Source organism: Salvelinus alpinus, chromosome 2 (assembly GCF_045679555.1).
Source record: "Salvelinus alpinus chromosome 2, SLU_Salpinus.1, whole genome shotgun sequence".
NCBI classification, from domain to species: domain Eukaryota; kingdom Metazoa; phylum Chordata; class Actinopteri; order Salmoniformes; family Salmonidae; genus Salvelinus; species Salvelinus alpinus.
In genome coordinates, this window is record NC_092087.1 from 50420716 (window position 1) to 50439862 (window position 19147).

General features: G+C 47.8%; 1 protein-coding gene across 2 annotated transcripts in view; it reads right to left on the reverse strand.

The window, feature by feature from the left end:
- LOC139542924 (protein bassoon-like) overlaps nt 1–19147 on the reverse strand; it is a 125775-nt gene that overhangs the window by 33786 nt on the left and 72842 nt on the right. Inside the window, exons 4-5 of one of the 2 annotated variants that reach the window (XM_071348914.1) lie at nt 11476–12357; nt 1951–8592 (exon numbers count right to left, since the gene is read on the reverse strand). In XM_071348914.1, coding sequence (XP_071205015.1) covers nt 1951–8592; nt 11476–12357 — 7524 coding nt within the window. The remainder of the gene's footprint in view (nt 1–1950; nt 8593–11475; nt 12358–19147) is intronic. The other variant, XM_071348924.1, reaches the window with a different exon arrangement.

Genomic DNA, 19147 nt, shown 5'->3' on the forward strand with positions numbered 1-19147 from the left:
CCTCTTCCAGACTGTCTTGGTGTGCTTGGACCATGTTAGTTTGTTGGTGATGTGGACACCAAGGAACTTGAAGCTCTCAACCTGCTCCACTGCAGCCCCATTGATGAGAATGGGGGCGTGGTCGGTCCACTTTTTCCTGTAGTCCACAATCATCTCCTTTGTCTTGATCACGTTGAGAGAGAGGCTGTTGTCCTGGCACCACACAGCCAGGTCTCTGACCTCCTCCCCATAGGCTGTCTCGTCGTTGTCGGTGATCAGGCCTACCACTGTTGTGTCATCTGCAAACTTAATGATGGTTGTGTCTGGCCGTGCAGTCATGAGTGAACAGGGAATACAGGAGGGGACTGAGCACGCACCCTTGAGGGGCCCCTGTGTTGAGGATCAGCATGGCGGATGTGTTGTTACCTGCCCTTACCACCTGGGGGCGGCCCGTCAGGAAGTCCAGGATCCAGTTGCAGAGGGAGGTATTTAGTCCCAGGGTCCTTAGCTTATTGATGAGCTTTGAGGGAACTATGGTGTTGAACGCTGAGCTGTAGTCAATGAATAACATTCTCACATAGGTGTTCCTTTTATCCCGGTGGGAAAGGGGAATGTGGAGTGCAATAGAGATTTAGTGCCTTATTGCAAACAGGATGCATGTTTTGAAATATTTTTTTATTCTGTACAGGCATCCTTTTCACTCTGTCATTTAGGTTATTATTGTGAAGTAACTTCAATGTTGTTGATACATCCTCAGATTTCTCCTATCACAGTCATTAAACTCTGTAAATGGCCTCATGGTGAAATCCCTGAGCGGTTTCCTTCCTCTCCTGCAACTGAGTTAGGAAGGACGTGTGTATCTTTGTCGTGACTGGGTCTATTGATACACCGTTCAAAGTGTAATTAATAACTTCACCATGCTCGAAGGGATATCTAATGTCTGCTTTGAACATTTTTACCCATCTACCAATAGGTGCTCTTCTTTGTGAGGCATTGGAAAACCTCCCTGGTCTTTGTGGTTGAATCTGTGTTTGAATTGCAGTTCTCGACTGAGGGACCTTACAGATAATCATATATGTAGGGTACAGAGATGAGGTAGTCAATCAAAAATCATGTTAAACACTATTATTGCACACAGAATGAGTCCATACAACGTATGTGACTTGTTAAGCAAAGGTTTACTCCTGAACTTATTTAGGATTGCCATAATAAAGGGGTTGAATACTTATTGAGTTAAGACACTTCAGCTTTCATTTTTAATTAATTTGTAAACATTTCTAAAAACCCCAAAATATGGGGTATTGTGTGTAGGCCAGTAACACAAAATCTCAATTTAATAAATTTAAAATTCAGGCTGTAACACAAAAAAAATTGGCAAAATTATGAATTAAGAGAATGAATACTTTCAAAAAAGCCCTGTAGCTGGCTCTGTGTCTGCTGCTTCTCCTTAACTTTTTAAGAAATTAATTTGTTCAAAACTGCTCAACTGTCTTTCTCTCTTTTTGAGTCAACTACTCAACACATTTTATGCACTGGAGTGCTATCTATCTGTACCTTATGCTTTCAGTACTAGATTCATTCACTGATGCTTTGATTGCGTGGACAATTCATGCTGCAAGAGCTCCGATTCCTCCGGAAGTCATCAAAATTACTGGGTAAGTCCATGGAAGGAGGTGAGAACCATTAACCTCCTAAGTGTTGTATTGAAGTCAATGTACCCAGAAGAGGACGGAAAATTGCTGTCCTCCGGCTACACCATGGTGCTACGCCAGAGAGTCCTGTTGAGGATACTGTAGGATACTGTAGACCTCCTTTGCAAAACAGTGTGTTCTAATCTGTTATTTGGTGAGGTGAATATATTTCGTATATTTTTTGCAGGGTAGGACCTGTTGCATCTTTGCAACCGGGGGACTCACAGGGTTTTAATGTTACTGAAGTGAAAGTGAAATAATAATGCAACTTATTACATACCTGACTGTTGGAGAGGGCCTGCTGATGATAAGGTGAGAACCTGTTCTTGGCAGGGTCTTCTGAGGTGGGGCTGAGGGGTTTGGGGTCTGACATGGAGCGCTGCACACTCTTGATGGGCCTGGGGAGGCTCTGATGACGCTGAGGGGACTCGGCAGTGAAGGCTTTCTGCTGGGGTGTGACGTGCGCCTTGTTGAGTTTCTCCTGGGAGGTGAAGGTGGTCTCCAGCATCCGATGGGGTGACAGCGGGGACACGGGGGAGTACAGCACCTGAGGAGACTTGGGAGGCTGGCGAGATGGGGACTCGTTCTGCTGCTGGCCTTGGTAGCCGATATCCAGAGGATCGGGTTTCCTCCTTTCAAACTTGGCCACCCCTTGGGGAGGAGATGGGGTGGAGCCTACCATCTGCATGGTGGTGGAGTATGGGCTGATGGTGGTGGGGACGCTGAGCTGAGGGGCCACCACCCCCTGAGACTGGACTTCTGGTTCGGTCTGACAGGCCAAGCTCTCACCCTTATGGGTCCTCTCTGGAGCAGAGATGTAGTGTAGTAGCTCCACCTTGTTTGTCTCAGCCGCAGTGATGTGGATTGCAGGTGAGACCCTGCCCAACTGGTCTGTCTCAGTCTGGCATGAGGAGTCATTGGTGGTCTGAATGGCTATGCTAGAGGAGGACACTTTGGAGATTCCGTCGGATTTGACCTCCGCGCTAGAGTCTGAGTGCTTGGAGAAGCGTGATCTCCTGCGCCTAACCGGTTGCTCCCACTCTGCTTGATCCTCGTCGTCTGTCTGGACGCTGCAGTCGGCGATGCGCCTGGTTCTCCTGCCCCTACGGTTCATATACCTGTCCTCACCATCTTCATCATCCGTCTGCACGCAGCTATCTGCAATCCTCCTCACTGGCTCCTCCTCTGCTTCGTCCCTAAGACGAGGCATAGAGTTCCGCTTCTTCATGACCCTGGACTCCGCCTGATCCTCACTATGTCTGAAGGACATCTCAGAGGCAGAGCTAGGTATAGGCCTTGGGGTCACCACTGTTTGGACCACCTGCCCTTCCATGTGGGGTTGCCAGAACTGCACACTTTGGCCCTCCTGTTGAATCACCCTACCACTCTGGTCACAGATGATGAAACCTTGAGGGGTTCCTCCTCCAACTACTACCCCTTGAGCAGTAGTGGCTGTAGCAGCTGCTGCTGCCGATGAAGCAGCTGCCTCGGCTGCTGCGGCGGCAGCTGCTGCCTCCACCACTGCAGTCTTCTGTCTCTTCTGCTCCTCCAACTGCTGCTGGAGCTGCTGCTGCAGCGACTGAATCTGGTCCAGTTGCATCCTCTGCTGGGCTAGCTGTTCCCTCTGCATGACCAGCTGTGTCTCCCTTTCCGATTGCTGCTGATGCAGGACTTGCTGTTTGATGGTCTGCAGCTCCTGAATCTCGCGCTGCACCAGCATCTGTTCTTTCTCCCTGTGCCTCTGGAGCTCCATGCGGTCTCTCTCCAGTTCCTCATGTAGGCGCATTTGCCGAAGTTTCTCCAGCTCCACACGCTCTCGCTCCATCTGCAGCATCTGCTCTTGCTGCTGTCTCAAACGCTCTTCTACTTTTTCTAGCTCTGGGTCTACGGAAGTAGCAATAGTGGTGCTGGCTGCTGCAGCCTGGAGTGTGGTCTGGGGCTGCAGCTGAGTCTGATGCTGCACTAGAGCCTGGGGCTGAGGCTGAGTTATTAGCTGGGACTGGGTTTGAGTCAGGGATAAAGCTTGAGTTTGAGTTGGTATTTGTTGTTGCATTTGAGTTTGCATTTGTTGCTGTATTTGGGACTGCATTTGTTGATGGATTTGGGCTTGCATTTGAGTTTGTGTATAGGGGTGTGTCGTAACTTTCTGCGCTTGGATAAGAGTTTGGGGGGTCTGTTGGTTTGCAGACTGAATTGGCATTGCAGTAGTTTGTACACTCTGTCCACCCATATGAGAAACCGGGTGGGCCGGTGGTAAAGTTGCAGCTGTGTGCACAGCGACGGTTGCCAAAGGCTTCCCAAGGTAGACAGGAGCTTCCTGGGTGGAGGTGCTTGTGTCAGGTACATTTCCAGGAACGCCAGCTGTTGTAGGAAACTGGTTGGGAGAAGCGTAACCGTAAGGTCCCTGTGTAGACAGAGGCATCCTTGGGGTCACATGAGGCAACCTGGTGAGGCTAGCCAGTGGTACAGCAGTCACGCCTGCAGGGTAAGGTCGGTATATTCCTCGTGGCATGGGTCGCAGAACAGAGGAAGGCTGGGTGGTTATTGGCAAGGTAGAGGCTATTGGGCTGTTGATGGTGGAGTATGTCATGCCATCAGCTCCTCTCATTGCAGATGGATATAAGGCCCGTATGCTTGCTTGTCTGGCATTGATCAGATTGGTTAGGGCTTGGCCGTGTGCAGTGGGCCTACCGTCAGGGCCATAGAGTAGGTTGGCTCGGATTGATGCTAAACTTTGCTGTAGGTTGAGCCTGGCTGCAGGGCCTGCTCCTCTTCCAGCACCATACTGCATCATGTCAGGGTTGCTGTACCGTTGACCGAACTGATCCATAGAGTTCAGAGCTGCACACATTCGGCTGATCTCCCTGGCAGTGGTGGCACTATACTGTGCCAGGTTGGCATCCGGTAAACCTGCCTGACCATAGCCGTAGTCTTGGTTGATGTTGGACATGGAGCCGTATCTTCGCAGGGGTAAGGGAGGACCTGTAACATCTCCTTCATGACGTAAGTCTGTGTAGGAACCATACTGCGCACCCATGCCAAGATATCCTCCTTCGTAGGTTTGATTCATGGTGCTCAGATCCACGGCCAGGTCCCCAGGGTCAGTCCTCTGATAGTACTGAAGCCCTGCATTAGACAGGTTGGTGTCAGACATGGAAGGTTGAAGTCTCCCTCCAGGGGGTATAGGGTATGGAGGGACTCCCTGCATTGGTTTAAGCTCCTCTGGTGCTCCTTGCATGCTTGATGTCTGGTAGCCATTATTTCCAGGTTGTTGTTGTTGTTGATGATGATGTTGCTGTTGTTGTTGTTGTTGTTGTTGTTTCTGCTGCTGCTGTTGCTGCTGCTGCTGCTGCTGCTGCTGTTGTTGTTGCTGCTGCTGCTGCTGCTGCTGCTGCTGCTGCTGCTGCTGCTGCTGCTGCTGCTGCTGCTGCTGTTGTTGCTGCTGGCTTACACTGTAATGTGGGGCAGGGGGTGGAAGGGTGACTTGGGAAGGTTCAGTGGTTAGATTTTTCTGAGTTAAGTTCCCTGCACAACTACCAGCGAAGGGTAGCTTGTAAACGACGTCACAACAAGCCACTTGGTTCTCTGGTTTCTGCATCTGTCCACCAGTGAGATCCAGGACCTGGGGAGGAGGAGGAGGCTCTTTCACCAGCTGAGTCACTGTGGCCACCTGAGATGTATTGCGGTCTTCCAGTTGGACCATCATGACATGGGGCTTTCCCGTGGACAGGTTCATGACCGTGGGCTTGTTCTTCAACTCCAAAGCAAGCCCACCCTGACAATAGTCATGCTGAGTGTTAGAGGAAGGTGGAGCCGCAGACACTGGCTGAGGAGGTAAGGGAGATACTCTAGGAATTGCACTGACACTGACCACAGGCTGAGCAATGCCAATGCTTGTCTGGCTCACCACCAGGTCTTTCTTCAGCAACAGCGGCTGGACCTGGTTTGCTAGGTTATAGCGAGCGAAAGAGGACTGCTGGTGCTGCTGGAGTTGCTGCTCGAGGAGCTGTTGTTGCTGTAGGAGCTTCTGCTGCTGCATCTGGAGCTGCTGCTGCTGGATGCCCAGATCCTCTAGACATGCGTCAATCTTAGGAATGGACGGGTCAGTGATGGGTGTCTTAGTTTGTGTAAGACACATTGCTGATCCAATGCCTTGCCCCAGATCCATACGGTTCTGAAGGGGATCTCCGTAAACCACTGGATGCCCCTTCGGCTGAGATATAAACATGGAGGCTGCCACGGTGACTGTTGTTGGAGTGGACGCAGACACATGCGGCTGCTCTTGTGCATTCAGGTTCATGGCTGCATTCAGGTCCTGCACCGCTGTGTGGCGGCTGGGTGGTTGTTCAGCATCGAGAGAATACCTCCTTGTATCAGTTGCCAGAGACGTTAGATCCATGCCCTGGTCAGTCATGATGATTGGGGCGGGCTTCATTGGTGCTCTCAGGTCCACCACAGATGCAGGTCCACTCGGATGCATTTGAATTTGGCCCTGCTCCACGACCCTAGAGGTACCTGGAACGTTGGAGATTCTACATAGGGAGATATTTTCCATTGACATTGACCCACGACTGTATGTGGTGGCTGTGGTTGTCATTGTCATGCTCATGCCAATATTAACCCTCTCAGATTGGGGCCTCTGTAAACCGGGTTGAGGGGTTTGGTGCAGTGGGTGCATTTGTGGGGATGTTGGGGAGCTTGTTGAAGGAGTATGTTGCTGATACATGGGCTGACGTATACCCTGTGTTGGCGAGGACAGGGGCGAAGTGGAAGAGTTTACAGTTAAAGGCTTGGCAGAACTGGTGGTGGTCTCAGAGCCCAGAGTTATCACCATTACTGGTGAGTCGGAGGAGGACTGTTGTCTTGCAAGGCGTGGCGACGCTGATCTTTGTGGCGTATGGGCTCCATGTTGTTGTGGCGGTATTGGGGAGGTTGGGCCACCAGCGCCAGGCTGAGAATGTTGTGGGGACCCCCCAGGCCCAGTGGGTCGTAGGGACACCCCAGGCCCTGTGGGTCGTGGGGACACCCCAGGCCCTGTGGGTCGTGGGGACACCCCAGGCCCTGTGGGTCGTGGGGACACCCCAGGCCCTGTGGGTCGTGGGGACGGGGAATGAGTGGGGCTCTGTGAGGGAGAGGGAGCAGGGGAAACAGGAGGACTGGGGCCTTTAAAATAGGAGAAGAGGGAGGATGCGATGGAGGGCACTCCAGGGTCAGGAGGAGGCACCCCCTGTGCTGGTCCATGAGTACCTGGTCTTCCAGCTGCCGGGGGGATAACACCCCCTATTTTGGCAGTCTGCGTCCTCATCCTGTCTTGGGTTTCTTTCGATAGATGCTGTGTCACACTGATTCCTTGGGGGATCCCTCTTCCAGACCCACGTGGGTCGTTTGAGGAGAAGGAAACAGGTGCAGAGATCTGTGTGGGGCTGGAGCCAGGTGTTAGGGAAGCTCCAGTGTCTAGATGTTGTTTATTGCCAGGCTGAGGTGCCCCAGCCAGTTGCCTTTGTGGACTTCCTTGTTGTTGACCTGGCCTTCCTGGCTGTCCCTGCTGCTGCTGCTGCTGCTGCAGCATCTCTGCTTTCCTCATCATTTCTTCATAAACCTCCTCTGCACTTTTAAGTGTCTTGTCAGACGGTGAAGTGGCAGTAGGTTTTTCAGTGGGGGAGTAGAGAGACATGAACGTGGGGAGGTTGTGGTGGCTTCCTGACTTGTAGAGCTTGGAGCCCATCATTTCAAAGCCCTCAGCCTCTGAATCCATGGAAGGGGAGTACTCTGAGCAGGAGGATCTGTGGAGCTCCTCCATCTCTGCTGCCTGTCTCAGCTCCTCTGTTGGGGATGCATCCTCGATGGGAGAGAGGTTGCTGGGCGGAGTCTTGGATCTCTCTCTACGTCTCTGGGCCCTCAGCTCCTCTTTGTCTCTCTTAGTTTTCCTGGCTGTGCTGCGGATTCTCTGCAGGTCCAGATCTCTCATCTTCTCCTGCTCTCTCAAAAGCTCCTCTTCCTCCCTCAGCTCGTCTTCCTCGGATGAGTCCTCGATGGTGGGCAGGAGTGGGCCATGGGAGCGGTGGCGAGCCTTCCTCTGCTGCTTGGCTTCTTCCAGTCTCTGCCTGCGGCTGGGGCTGCTGTCACTGTCATCCTCCATGGAGGACACAGAGGTAGGGGACGTGCCGGAGGTGTAGCTGGGAGTGGTGGCAGGTAGGGTGGATGAATACTCCCCCCTCGACCGCTCCTCTGGTGATCCAGTCAGGCTCTCCATCTCCAGCTCTGGCTCTCTGAGGTCATGCTCTGAGTTGTTCAGCTCGATGGTCTTAAACCGCCGCAGGCCTCCTTGGGAAGCCATCATACCTTCGTCTTCTTCACCATCGGCGCCCTTGGTGTCCTCTTCAAAACTACTGGAATGGTGGGTGAGGCTGCGTCGTTTCTCCTTCCCCAAATCCTTTTTGTTTTTAGTTTTCTGGTAGCCGTACCCTTCCTCCTCCTCCATCTCATCCTCGTCAGCGCTCATTTCCATGATCTGCCTCCTCATGAACTCCTCATCTGTCATTTCTTTATGGGACTTCTTCTGCCTGGGCGGTAAGGGAGACAGACCACTCTCGCTGCTGTCCTCCACATAGTCGTGGCGCAGCTTTGAGCTGAGATCGTCCGACACTTCCCCATCCGAGTTGTACTCCTCGTCCTGGCCAATGGACAGAGAGTGAGGCCTCCCCCGGCCCTGGTCTGCAGCGGCCTTGGACTTTGACTCTAGCAGCGGCCGCATGGAGCTCTCCAGCTTGGTTATCTCAGAGGGGCTAGAGGGGCCTCGTTCACTCAGCTTCAACCCCGGATCCTCCTGGATCTGGCCTGTGATCTCGCCCATGGAGCCGGATATCCCATCTGACGAGTAGCCCGTGTCACTGAGGCTCTGTGTGCTGGACTTGTTGGAATACTGAAGGAAAGAGAGAAAAAAAGAGAGAGGTCAAAGGGCGGTATTAGCATCAGTCTTTTTCCCCCTTGACTTAATTTATTTCTATAGCAAAAAGTCTATTACAGGCATCAGCGCACCCTTTCTTTCCTATCGTTTCACCTAACTCAACGGTAGTGTCACTTTTATGAGCATTTGTTTCACAGATGATAGGGGTTGGAATTAAAGCAATGGAGCTTATACAGGATATATTACTATTCTGGCAAGACACAAGAGAATAATTATATTGAAAGGAATTCAGTCATCTAAGCACATGCAACTATAACAGATAATGTAATACATACAGTGCCATGAAAAAGTACTTGCCCCCTTTCTGATTTTCTAAATTTTTGCATATTTTTGGTACTGAATGTTATCAGGTCTTCAACCAAACCTCATATTAGATAAAGGGAACCTGAGTGTACAAATAAAATAAGTATCACTTTTTTTGTTATGTATTTAATTAACAAAGTTATACAACACCCAATTTCCCTATGTGAAAGTAATTGCCCCCTTACACTCAATAACTGGTTGTGCCACCTTTAGCTGCAATGACTGCAACCAAAAGCTTCCTGTAGTTGTTGATCAGTCTCTCACAGCGCTGTGGAGGAATTTTGGCCCACTCTTGCATGCAGAACTGCTTTAACTCAGCAATATGTGTGGTTTTTCAAGCATGAACTGCTTGTTTCAAGTCCTACCACAAAATCTGGCAGGACTTTGGGCCCCCGAGTGGCGCAGCGGTCTAAGGACACTGCATCCCAGTGCAAGACGCATCACTGCAGTCCCTGGTTCAAATCCAGGCTGCGTCACATCCGGCCATGATTGGGAGTCCCATAGGGCGGAGCACAATTGGCCCAGCGTTGTCCGGGTTTGGTCAGGGTAGGCCGTCATTGTAAATAAGAATTTGTTCTTAACTGACTTGCCTAATTAAATTTAAAAAATCTATAATAATAATCTCAATAGGGATTAGGTCTGGATTTTGACTGGGCAAAACAACACTGATTGTGTGTTTTGGATCACTGTCTTGCTGCATGACCCAGCTGCGCTTCAGCTTCAGCTCACAGACGGATGGCCTGACAGTCCCCTGTAGAATTCTTTGATACAGAGCAGAATTCAGGGTTCCTTCTATTAAGGCAAGTCGTCCAGGTCCTGAGGCAGCAAAGCATTCCCAACCATCACACTACCACCACAATGCTTGACCGTTGGTATGAGGTTCTTACTGTGGAATGCAGTGTTTGGTTTTCACCAGGCATAATGGGACCCATGTCGTCCAAAAAGTTATACTTAAACTTGTCTGTCCATAGAACATTCTTCCAAGAGTCTTGATGATCATCCAGGTACTTCCAGGTGCTTTTTGGCAAACGTGAGTCAACTTTTTTGGACCAGATGGGTCCCATTATGTCTGACGAAAACCAAACACTGCATACTTTTCTTAATAAAATAAATAAAATAAGTATATTTTTTTGTGTTATTTATAAACTCAGGTTCCCTTTATCTAATATTAGGTTTTGGTTGAAGATCGGATAACAGTCAGTATCAAAAATATGCAAAAATAGAGACAAATCTGAAAGTGGGCAAATACTTTTTCACGACATGGTATAAATATGACAAAATAAAAAGCTTGAGATAAAAAGTGACAAAAAAACGACAAACAACAATACAACGCACAAAGAAAAAAACATGATATTTTTGCTACATGCTTGTATAATACATTTTCCAATGCAATCACTGCAATACAATTGAAGAATGACGGAAATAAATGAACAAGTTGATCAAAATATAATGATTAAGTATTAAAAAAAATATATATAAAAAAAAAAACGGGGCATTGCATGTTAATAACACTGATTAATCACGATCGCAATGCCAGAGAAAGATGACCATATTAAAAGGTAACACAGGCTTAACATTATGATTGATGAAAGATAAAGATACTAAACCTGGTGCATGATAAACAGCTGATGCTTGGGGATAAGAATGATATGTTGCAATGATGATGATAGCAGTGGTGGTAATTAACATTTGAGTCATTTAGCTGACATTCTTATCCAGAGCGACTTACAGGGGCAATTAGGGTTAAGTGCCAAGGGCACACCGACAGATTTTATCACCTAGTGGGCTAGGGGATTCGAACCAGCGACCTTTGGTTCCTGGCCCAACATTCTAACTGCTAGACTACCTGCAGCCTCCTATTTGTGTAATGCAGCCTCCATATAATGTAATGATCATAGTGATGATAATGGCAGTGATGATGATGATGCTGATGCTGCTGCTGCTGATGATGATGATGATAGTAGTGCTGAGTGATTGACCGGCTATTAAAAAACGAATTGACCAACGTAATTTTTTTTCAAATAAAACTATGTAATATACACAACTGAAATATTTTACTATTTCATAGTAATTTCATATTTTTCTATTGATGTCTAGCCAATGTGGACCTGATGGAGACAATGGAATATTGTCAATGTTTTAGCAATTGAAAGTTCCCCTATTTTTGGCTTTGAAATATCCATTAAAAAGCTCTAAAATCATTTTCATGTCATTATTTCATAATGCACTTAATCTAAAATTAAAAAACGAAAAACGAAAAATGTTCCATGATCAAACCGGAACCAAACCGACCTCAGAAAGCACTCATCGCTCAGCACAAGACTACAGACAGAGAAAGAAATGATTCAATTTATGGAAACACTTCACGATGAAGATGATGACACTGACGAAGAGGATGACATTGATGATGAAGATGATGACGACGTCGACAACTGTCAAGAATGACTGAAATGAAGGTAAATACAAGTCTGGCGGTAAATCAAGACGAATAACAGTGGTAAAGACGTTGAAGTTGCAAAGTTGCAGGTCGCTCACGTCATGGTGTTTTGACTTCTGCGAGTCTCCAGCAGGTTTTTTCTTTTCATCTTTTGATGTGGTGATGGTCTCAGGCGCTCCCTTCTTGGGCGAGGCTTTGACTTCTGCTTCCTTTTGAGTTTTGGTGGCGACTCTAATTTTCTCCTGGCCCTGCTGCTGTTTACCAGACTGCTTGTTGGGTACACTCTGGTTGGGTTTAGGTTGGGTAGGTGCACCCTTAGCAGGAGAGGGTGCACCCTTGCTAGGGGTGGGTGCAGCTTTGGTATGGGAGGGTGCGCCCTTGGCTGGGGAGGGCTGGGCAGGACCCTTACTCTGGGTGGTGGGTCCTGTCTGTTTGGCAGGGGAGGGTGCGCCCTTAGCAGGGGAGGGCTGGGCAGGACCCTTACTCTGGGTGGTGGGTCCTGTCTGTTTGGCAAGGGAGGGTGCACCCTTAGCAGGGGAGGGCTGGGCTGTTTTAGCAGGGGACGGTTGTGCCTTGGCAGGGGAGGGCTGGGCTGTTTTAGCAGGGGAGGGTTGTGCCTTAGCAGGGGAGGGCTGGGCTGTTTTAGCAGGGGACGGTTGTGCCTTAGCAGGAGAGGGCTGGGCTGTTTTAGCAGGGGACGGTTGAGCAGGCCCCTTGCTTTGGGCGGTGGGCCCTGCCTGTTTGGCAGGGGAGAAAGGAGGGCCACTTACTTGGGCACCCGGTGGTTTCTGTTGCTGTTGAGGACCAGTGGGCCGTAGCCCTGCCTGCTGATTGGGCCCTCTCTGCTGAGGCTGTGGTTGATTGGCTGGAGCTGGGTGCCGTGGGGATCCCATTGGCTGAGGAGCAGGAAGTGGCGTGTCTCCCAGGGCCCCAGACAAAGCTCTCTGGGTCTGGCAGTTCAGACAGAGCCATTCTTTATTCTGAAACACAGACAGAACAAAAAGCGACATTTAGAAAACTGCATGGTACAGGATTGTATAAAACCAAACATTGTCTCCAAACTAAAGATTATTCCACAACGATCATTCAAGGAGAAGAACATTTAAAGTCAAGAAGAAACAACATCAACAAAATACTTGTTGGCCTAGTTTAGTTTAAAAGATATATATGCTGTTCACATTGACGCTCTCCATAGACTTTATCATACCATAGTGAAACATAATGGGGTAGCAGTAGGACGGTGGTAGATGAAAAGAGGTGCTATACTTGTCAAACAACGTGAAAGTACGCTTGAGTAACATTGAGATGAAAGAGGACAGGAATAGCTAGCTGTCTACACTGCCGCTGTGCTCACAGCAGCACTTACAAATTAAGCGTGCCCTCCTAACCGGGGAAAAAAAATGTAAAAACACAACTCCCCCATAAATCAGCTGTCTGGTAGAAGGTTTAGGCTGCTAATTTACACTGCTGCTGCGTCCCAAATGGCACCATATTCCCTATATAGTGTACTTCTTCTGGTCAAAAAGTAGTACACTATATATTAATACCGGTCCCACTATGTCATTCTTCTTTCATATGGCTGTAATATACTGTAGAAACGATGTGGTCAGGCTAAGCAATAAAGTACTGTACAGTGAGACTACAGTGGTGGCAGAGAGCCAAGGCTTTTAACAGGGAGTGTACTGACTCTGAACACAGGGGACTTGTTTAACATTGACCTTTATGTTGATATGAGAGTCAACACATATGGAGAAAGACTGGTTACTCTTGCTAAAAATTGATTCGATAAAGAGGGAGTGATGGAGGGGTATAAAAAAATAAAAGCATCTTAGGGTACCATTACTAAATGAAAGAAATAGACACCCTCTCACACCATACGGTCAAAGACCAGCATAATAAAGACGGATTCAAAGGATCGGAACTTCTTCCGATTGTGATAAATTGGCCTCAGATTAAAACAAGCAGGCAGTGGGATAAAGTCTCGGTTCAAGAAAGATGGTCCTTCCTAGATTTTGGGCAAACTATCTAAGATATATCTATGAAGAAGCGTGTCTGAGGTCAGATCAGGTGCTTCAAGCAGCAGCCGCAGCACAGACAGGTTAGGCCAGAGCTGGCTAAAGGACTCAAACCCCTGTAGTTGTTTAAGTCAACCCTTTCATCTGCATGAGAAGGCTTCATCACCAGACAATGTTAAGCGCTTTGAAGCACATAGGAAGACGGCCGCTGCATGAATACAAATCAGCACTATGGTTATTAGTGTTGAGACACACAGAGACCCAACTGCAATTAGTTCCACAGTCAACTGTTCAGATGTAATCAGCCCTTCACGGAGCAGATAACACTCATCGACAGAGAGTTAGATACAGACTGTCACCCCTCACATTCAATCAACAGCAGGGTTCATCCAAAATGGCACCTTATACCCTATAGAGCGCACTCCTTTTAACCTGATTCCTATGGGCCCTGGTCAAATGCGGTTCCCCATTTAAGGAATAGGGTGCCATTTTGGAGACAACCAGATAGTCTCCAATGCACTGCCACCACACCTCTATGGAGGTATTGATTATGTCAACAGTCTGCCTGCGGGGAAAAAAGGGTGTAAACCCATCAAAAGACAGGATATTAGCAGAAACCGATTCCATTTCCGATTAAAAGAGCTGATCGATGAGACAGAACTACGGTGTCCGTATTAGGACAGCCTTAGTCTCAGCAGGAGTTGTTTTATTCTCAGATCAAATGGGAACATTTAAATGCTTCTATTACCAGGTTAGGAAAAGCACAACGAGAGACGGTGGCACCATGTTTGTAGCCCAGGGCCCGTATTTACAAAGCGATCCAGGATCAGGCCCCTCCCTCCCTGTCCATGAAATCTTATTCATTAATGATTTAAAAGGCTAAACTGATCCTAGATAGCAACCATACTCTTCGACGCCTTGTGAAGCTGGGCCCAGAGCCTCAAGGCGTGGAGAAATGGCATCTGTGTGTAACGTGTATCGTCGGCGTCAAGGCGATAACAAATAACCTCATAAACACCTCTATAGGCGATTACCATCGGTACCACTGTACCATAGATCCTATCTTATTACGGTGTCCATATTAGGACACCCTCCTCTATTGTTATGATGCCTTCTTTAACCTGCGAGGAGGAAATAAAGAATATAGCAATAGACTACAAAACAGTCCCACAGCATAAAGCTCATAAAGGAAAGCACAACACAGGTGTTAAATGAGTAGAGGACACCACTGCTACGCTCCCATAATTCACTGCAGTATACTTTAAATGTCACATTTTAAGCTACAAATGTGTTAGGAGTTTGGATACACTCCAGAATTGAGTGTGCAGCAGCAGCATGAGGAATGGCAAGTTACAAGTGAGTTACTCTACCTGCAACCTGCTCCCTGCACAAAATGTGTAGAGATAGCGTGTTTATGTTACAAGGAGGGAGGAGGTAAGGAAATAGAATTGATCATGAAAAAAAAGAGAGAGAACGAGCGAGCTAACGCGCCACATTCAGGGAAATAATTTAGTCACTTTGTCTGTGTGTCTGGGCCATGGCCCCTGGGGGCTCCTAACTAACAGGCAGCCTGATATGAATGTTAATCTGAGGGCCCCAAAGAACAGCGGTTGACAGGTACAGTCTCTCCAGCGATAAGGCCTGGGAGTGCCACTCTCGCCACTACTCAGCTCCTTGGCCTTCTCATCTGATGAAAGTGAATTAGTGACTGTATTGGAGTTCGTATGATTGTGTAAATACAGTGCGAGGGTATGCGACTGCTTTTTGGGGTGTCAGTGTGTGCAAGGGTTTATCAGTCAATGTACAACTGTACTGTAAATGTGCAAGTGTGAGACTGTGCTGTAGGTGCATGAACAGTGAATGTTAACAGGTTAGAGCTGTGTTAACCTCATTCCCAGAAAATAATTGCAGGCGCATAGAACCTGTAAACACCGCGCAACAAAGTGGGACTTGAAAGGGATGTGGTTGATGTCGAGGCAGGAGAGGGTGCGAGCCTGCTACAGCTGTATGAGACGGGACTTTGAAATATGGCGAAAATCGCCAATCAAAATAAACGTTCGATCACAATGGCCATATTGTTTTTGGGAAGCACAATGAATTCTGAGTTCGGGGCATACAAAGCACGTATGTGAAAGCTATTTCTAAGATGCATACTTTGCATCACTTGCGCTGCTCGCTCCTTGAAGTCCACAATGTCGGCAGGACGTTCTAAGGGTTATGCTGGATGGTGAATGGACAGAGAGATCAGCCAATTAAAACCGGCGGTTGTTTCGTCCGCTCCTGCCATAGACTTCCAGTCAAGTCCCCGTTCTGAGGCGCTACGAAACCCAACGGTTCGAGAGAGCCGGCTGGTGGACAAGATTAGAGCTGTGTGTGTGTGTGTGTGTTTGTGTGATTCCTTGCTTGTGTTCTCCAGTCTAGGCTCATTAGTAACCCAGTGTGGGTGGGGGGGGGGGGGGGGGGGGTGCTCTGCTATGGTTGTGTAACACCATGAGGTGCAGAAACACTGAGGTGTACCTGAGCACCACACACACACACACACACACCGCTCTCTCAAACATATCTGGCACACCTTTCCAAATACACCGAGACTTACACATTCAGTAGAGGGATACCGATGGATGTTAAACTCTAACCGCGCTACATGAACGGGAATGAAGAAGCACCGGCAAGGAGTACGTTTCCTGTGTTCGGAGATGACACCAAATGATGCAGAGGGAGCGCATCCATCTTCCGACCAATCAGAATATAGTCGACCATAAAACAATAATTGCACAAAACCACCTAGCTACCTAACCCCAACAAATCCGACTGTTACTAGACATAGGTTATTCATGTGAACTGTACAGATAGGACTAGCCTATTTATGATGATGGCCTAAACTAAGCCTAAACTATACATCCTAATAATGGTGATGGTTACAGCATGTTTTCCATGGTCGGTAATGGTTTAATTAGGGACAGTGTGGAACATGGCTGCTAATGATCTAGGCAGATACATCATTTTGACATGATGAGATATGAAAAGAAACACGACACCAGCATTATGCTGTTCCCAACTACCATGTGTGCAGTGTCCATATCAGGACACCTAACAGAAACTGGATAATCAGTCGACGACGTTACGGAGCTGGGAAACAGTTCTGACGTTAGCCAATTGTATGGTGTCCATATTAGGACAGCCTCAGACTCCGTCCTGCTCGGTCCTGCTGAGGCTATCATAATGTGGACACAGTACATTTGGCTTCCGTCAGATCTAGAGAGTTTTAGAGCGCATTTTGATCTAAGTGGGCAGTTGGAAAAATGCAATTTTCTCCAGCTGGGAAGGAGATAAAAAAAAAAGGGATGCTGTCAAAGGTTTGGTGAGAGCGAGGAAAAAATGAACGAGTCTGTACTTTTCAAGGACGAAGCTAACGTATCCCCGCACACGTCTCTTGTGACACTGAAGGTCTATTAGCCACTCACAACAATAGCCACAAAGCCTGACCAATCAACATATCCAATACAGAATCTGTGTCCGAAAGTGCACCCTATTCCCTATGTAGTGTACCGTGCTCTGGTCAAAAGTAGTGCACTACATAGGGTATAGCGTGCCATTTCAGACGCAAACCCACCAGCAAACACAATCAAATGGCCAACAACACAACCAAGGAGAGAGATGGAGGGGGTTATAGGTCATCCTGTATTACATAAGCAGCAGAGAGTATCTCTAACCACAGCACCCTGTGAGCCAGATAATGCCTTCACTAATTCTGCCCAAATCCCGCAGAACATATACTGAAACAAAATGTAAATGCAACATGCAACAGTTTCAAAGATTTTACTGAGTTACAGATCATATAAGGAAATCAGTCAATTGAAATAAACTCATTAGGTCCTAATCTATGGATTTCACATGACTGGGAACACAGATATGCATCTGTGCGTTCTAATTGCCAGCGATAAAATGCAACTGTGTTCGTTGTCCGTAGCTTATGCCTGCCCATACCATAACTCCACCACCACCATGGGGCACTCTGTTCACAATACTGACATCAGCAAACCGCTCGACCACACGACGCCGTACACTTGGTCTGCGGTTGTGAGGCCGGTTGGACATACTGCCAAATTGTCTAAAACAAGGTTGCATGGCGGCTTATGGTAGAGAAATGTACATAAAATTCTCTGGCAAGAGCACTGGTGGACATTCCTGCTGTCAGCATGTCAATTACCCACGCCCTCGAAACATCTGTGGCATTGTGTTGTGTGACAAAACTGAACATTTTAGAGTGGCCTTTTATTGTCCCCGGCACAAGGTGCACCTGTGTAATGATCATGCTGTTTATTCAGCTTCTTGATATGCCAAGAAAAGGAGAAATTCTCACTAACAGGATGTAAACAAATTTGTACACATTTTGTGCGTATGGAAAATGTCTGGGATCTTTTATTTCAACTCATGAAACATGGCACCAGCACTTTACATGTTGCGTTTATATTTTTGTTCAATGTAGTTGGCTGTTGAAGCGAGAAGGCGAAGGAGTGGAGGGAGTGGAGGCATGCCAAACAAACGAAACACGCTTTGTTTTTTTCTCTCCCTCAAGTGCTCTACTGAGGAGCTAAATATAAACAGGTGCAGGCAGGGCTCTCAGAACTAACCATCTGTGCAGTTTGCTTTTACGTGGAAAACCTAAATGAGATGGAAAATGTGGAATATGGTCAGAGTGTGCGTGGGATGGGGTTGTGTTGGTGTGGGTGTGAGGCGGAAAAAGGGGGCATGTAAAAAGACAAACTATTTACATATTTCGAATAATACACATTACACACTCAGGAGCACACACCCATACATGCATATTCAGACCCCACACCCATACATGCATATTCAGACCCCACACCCATACATGCATATTCAGACCCCACACCCATACATGCATATTCAGACCCCACACCCATACATGCATATTCAGACCCCACACCCATACATGCATATTCAGACTCCACTCCCATACATGCATATTCAGACCCCACACCCATACATGCATATTCAGACTCCACTCCCATACATGCATATTCAGACCCCACACCCATACATGTATATTCAGATCCCACACCCATACCTGCATATTCAGACTCCACACCAAAGCATGCATGCATATTCAGACTCCACACCAAAGCATGCATATTCAGACTCCACACCCATACATGCATATTCAGACTACACACCCAGACATACATATTCAGACCCCACACCCATACATACATATTCAGACTCCACACCAAAGCATGCATATTCAGACTCCACACCCATACATGCATATCCAGACTACACACCCAGACATACATATTCAGACTCCACACCCATACATACATATTCAGACCCCACACCCATACATGCATATTCAGACTCCACACCCATACATGCATATTCAGACCCCACACCCATACATGCATATTCAGACTCCACACCCATACATGCATATTCAGACCCCACACCCATACATGCATATTCAGACTCCACACCCATACATACATATTCAGACTCCACACCAATACGTGCATATTCGGACTCACTCAACCATCCTAACACAGTAACATGGCATACAAACATGTGAAGAAGTTGGCCTGAGGAGAGTGAGTATGTGTGTGTGTGTGTGTGTGTGTGTGTGTGTGTGTGTGTGTGTGTGTGTGTGTGTGTGTGTGTGTGTGTGTGTGTGTGTGTGTGTGTGTGTGTGTGTGTGTGTGTGTGTGTGTGTGTGTGTGGTCCCTGTGTACTGAAATGT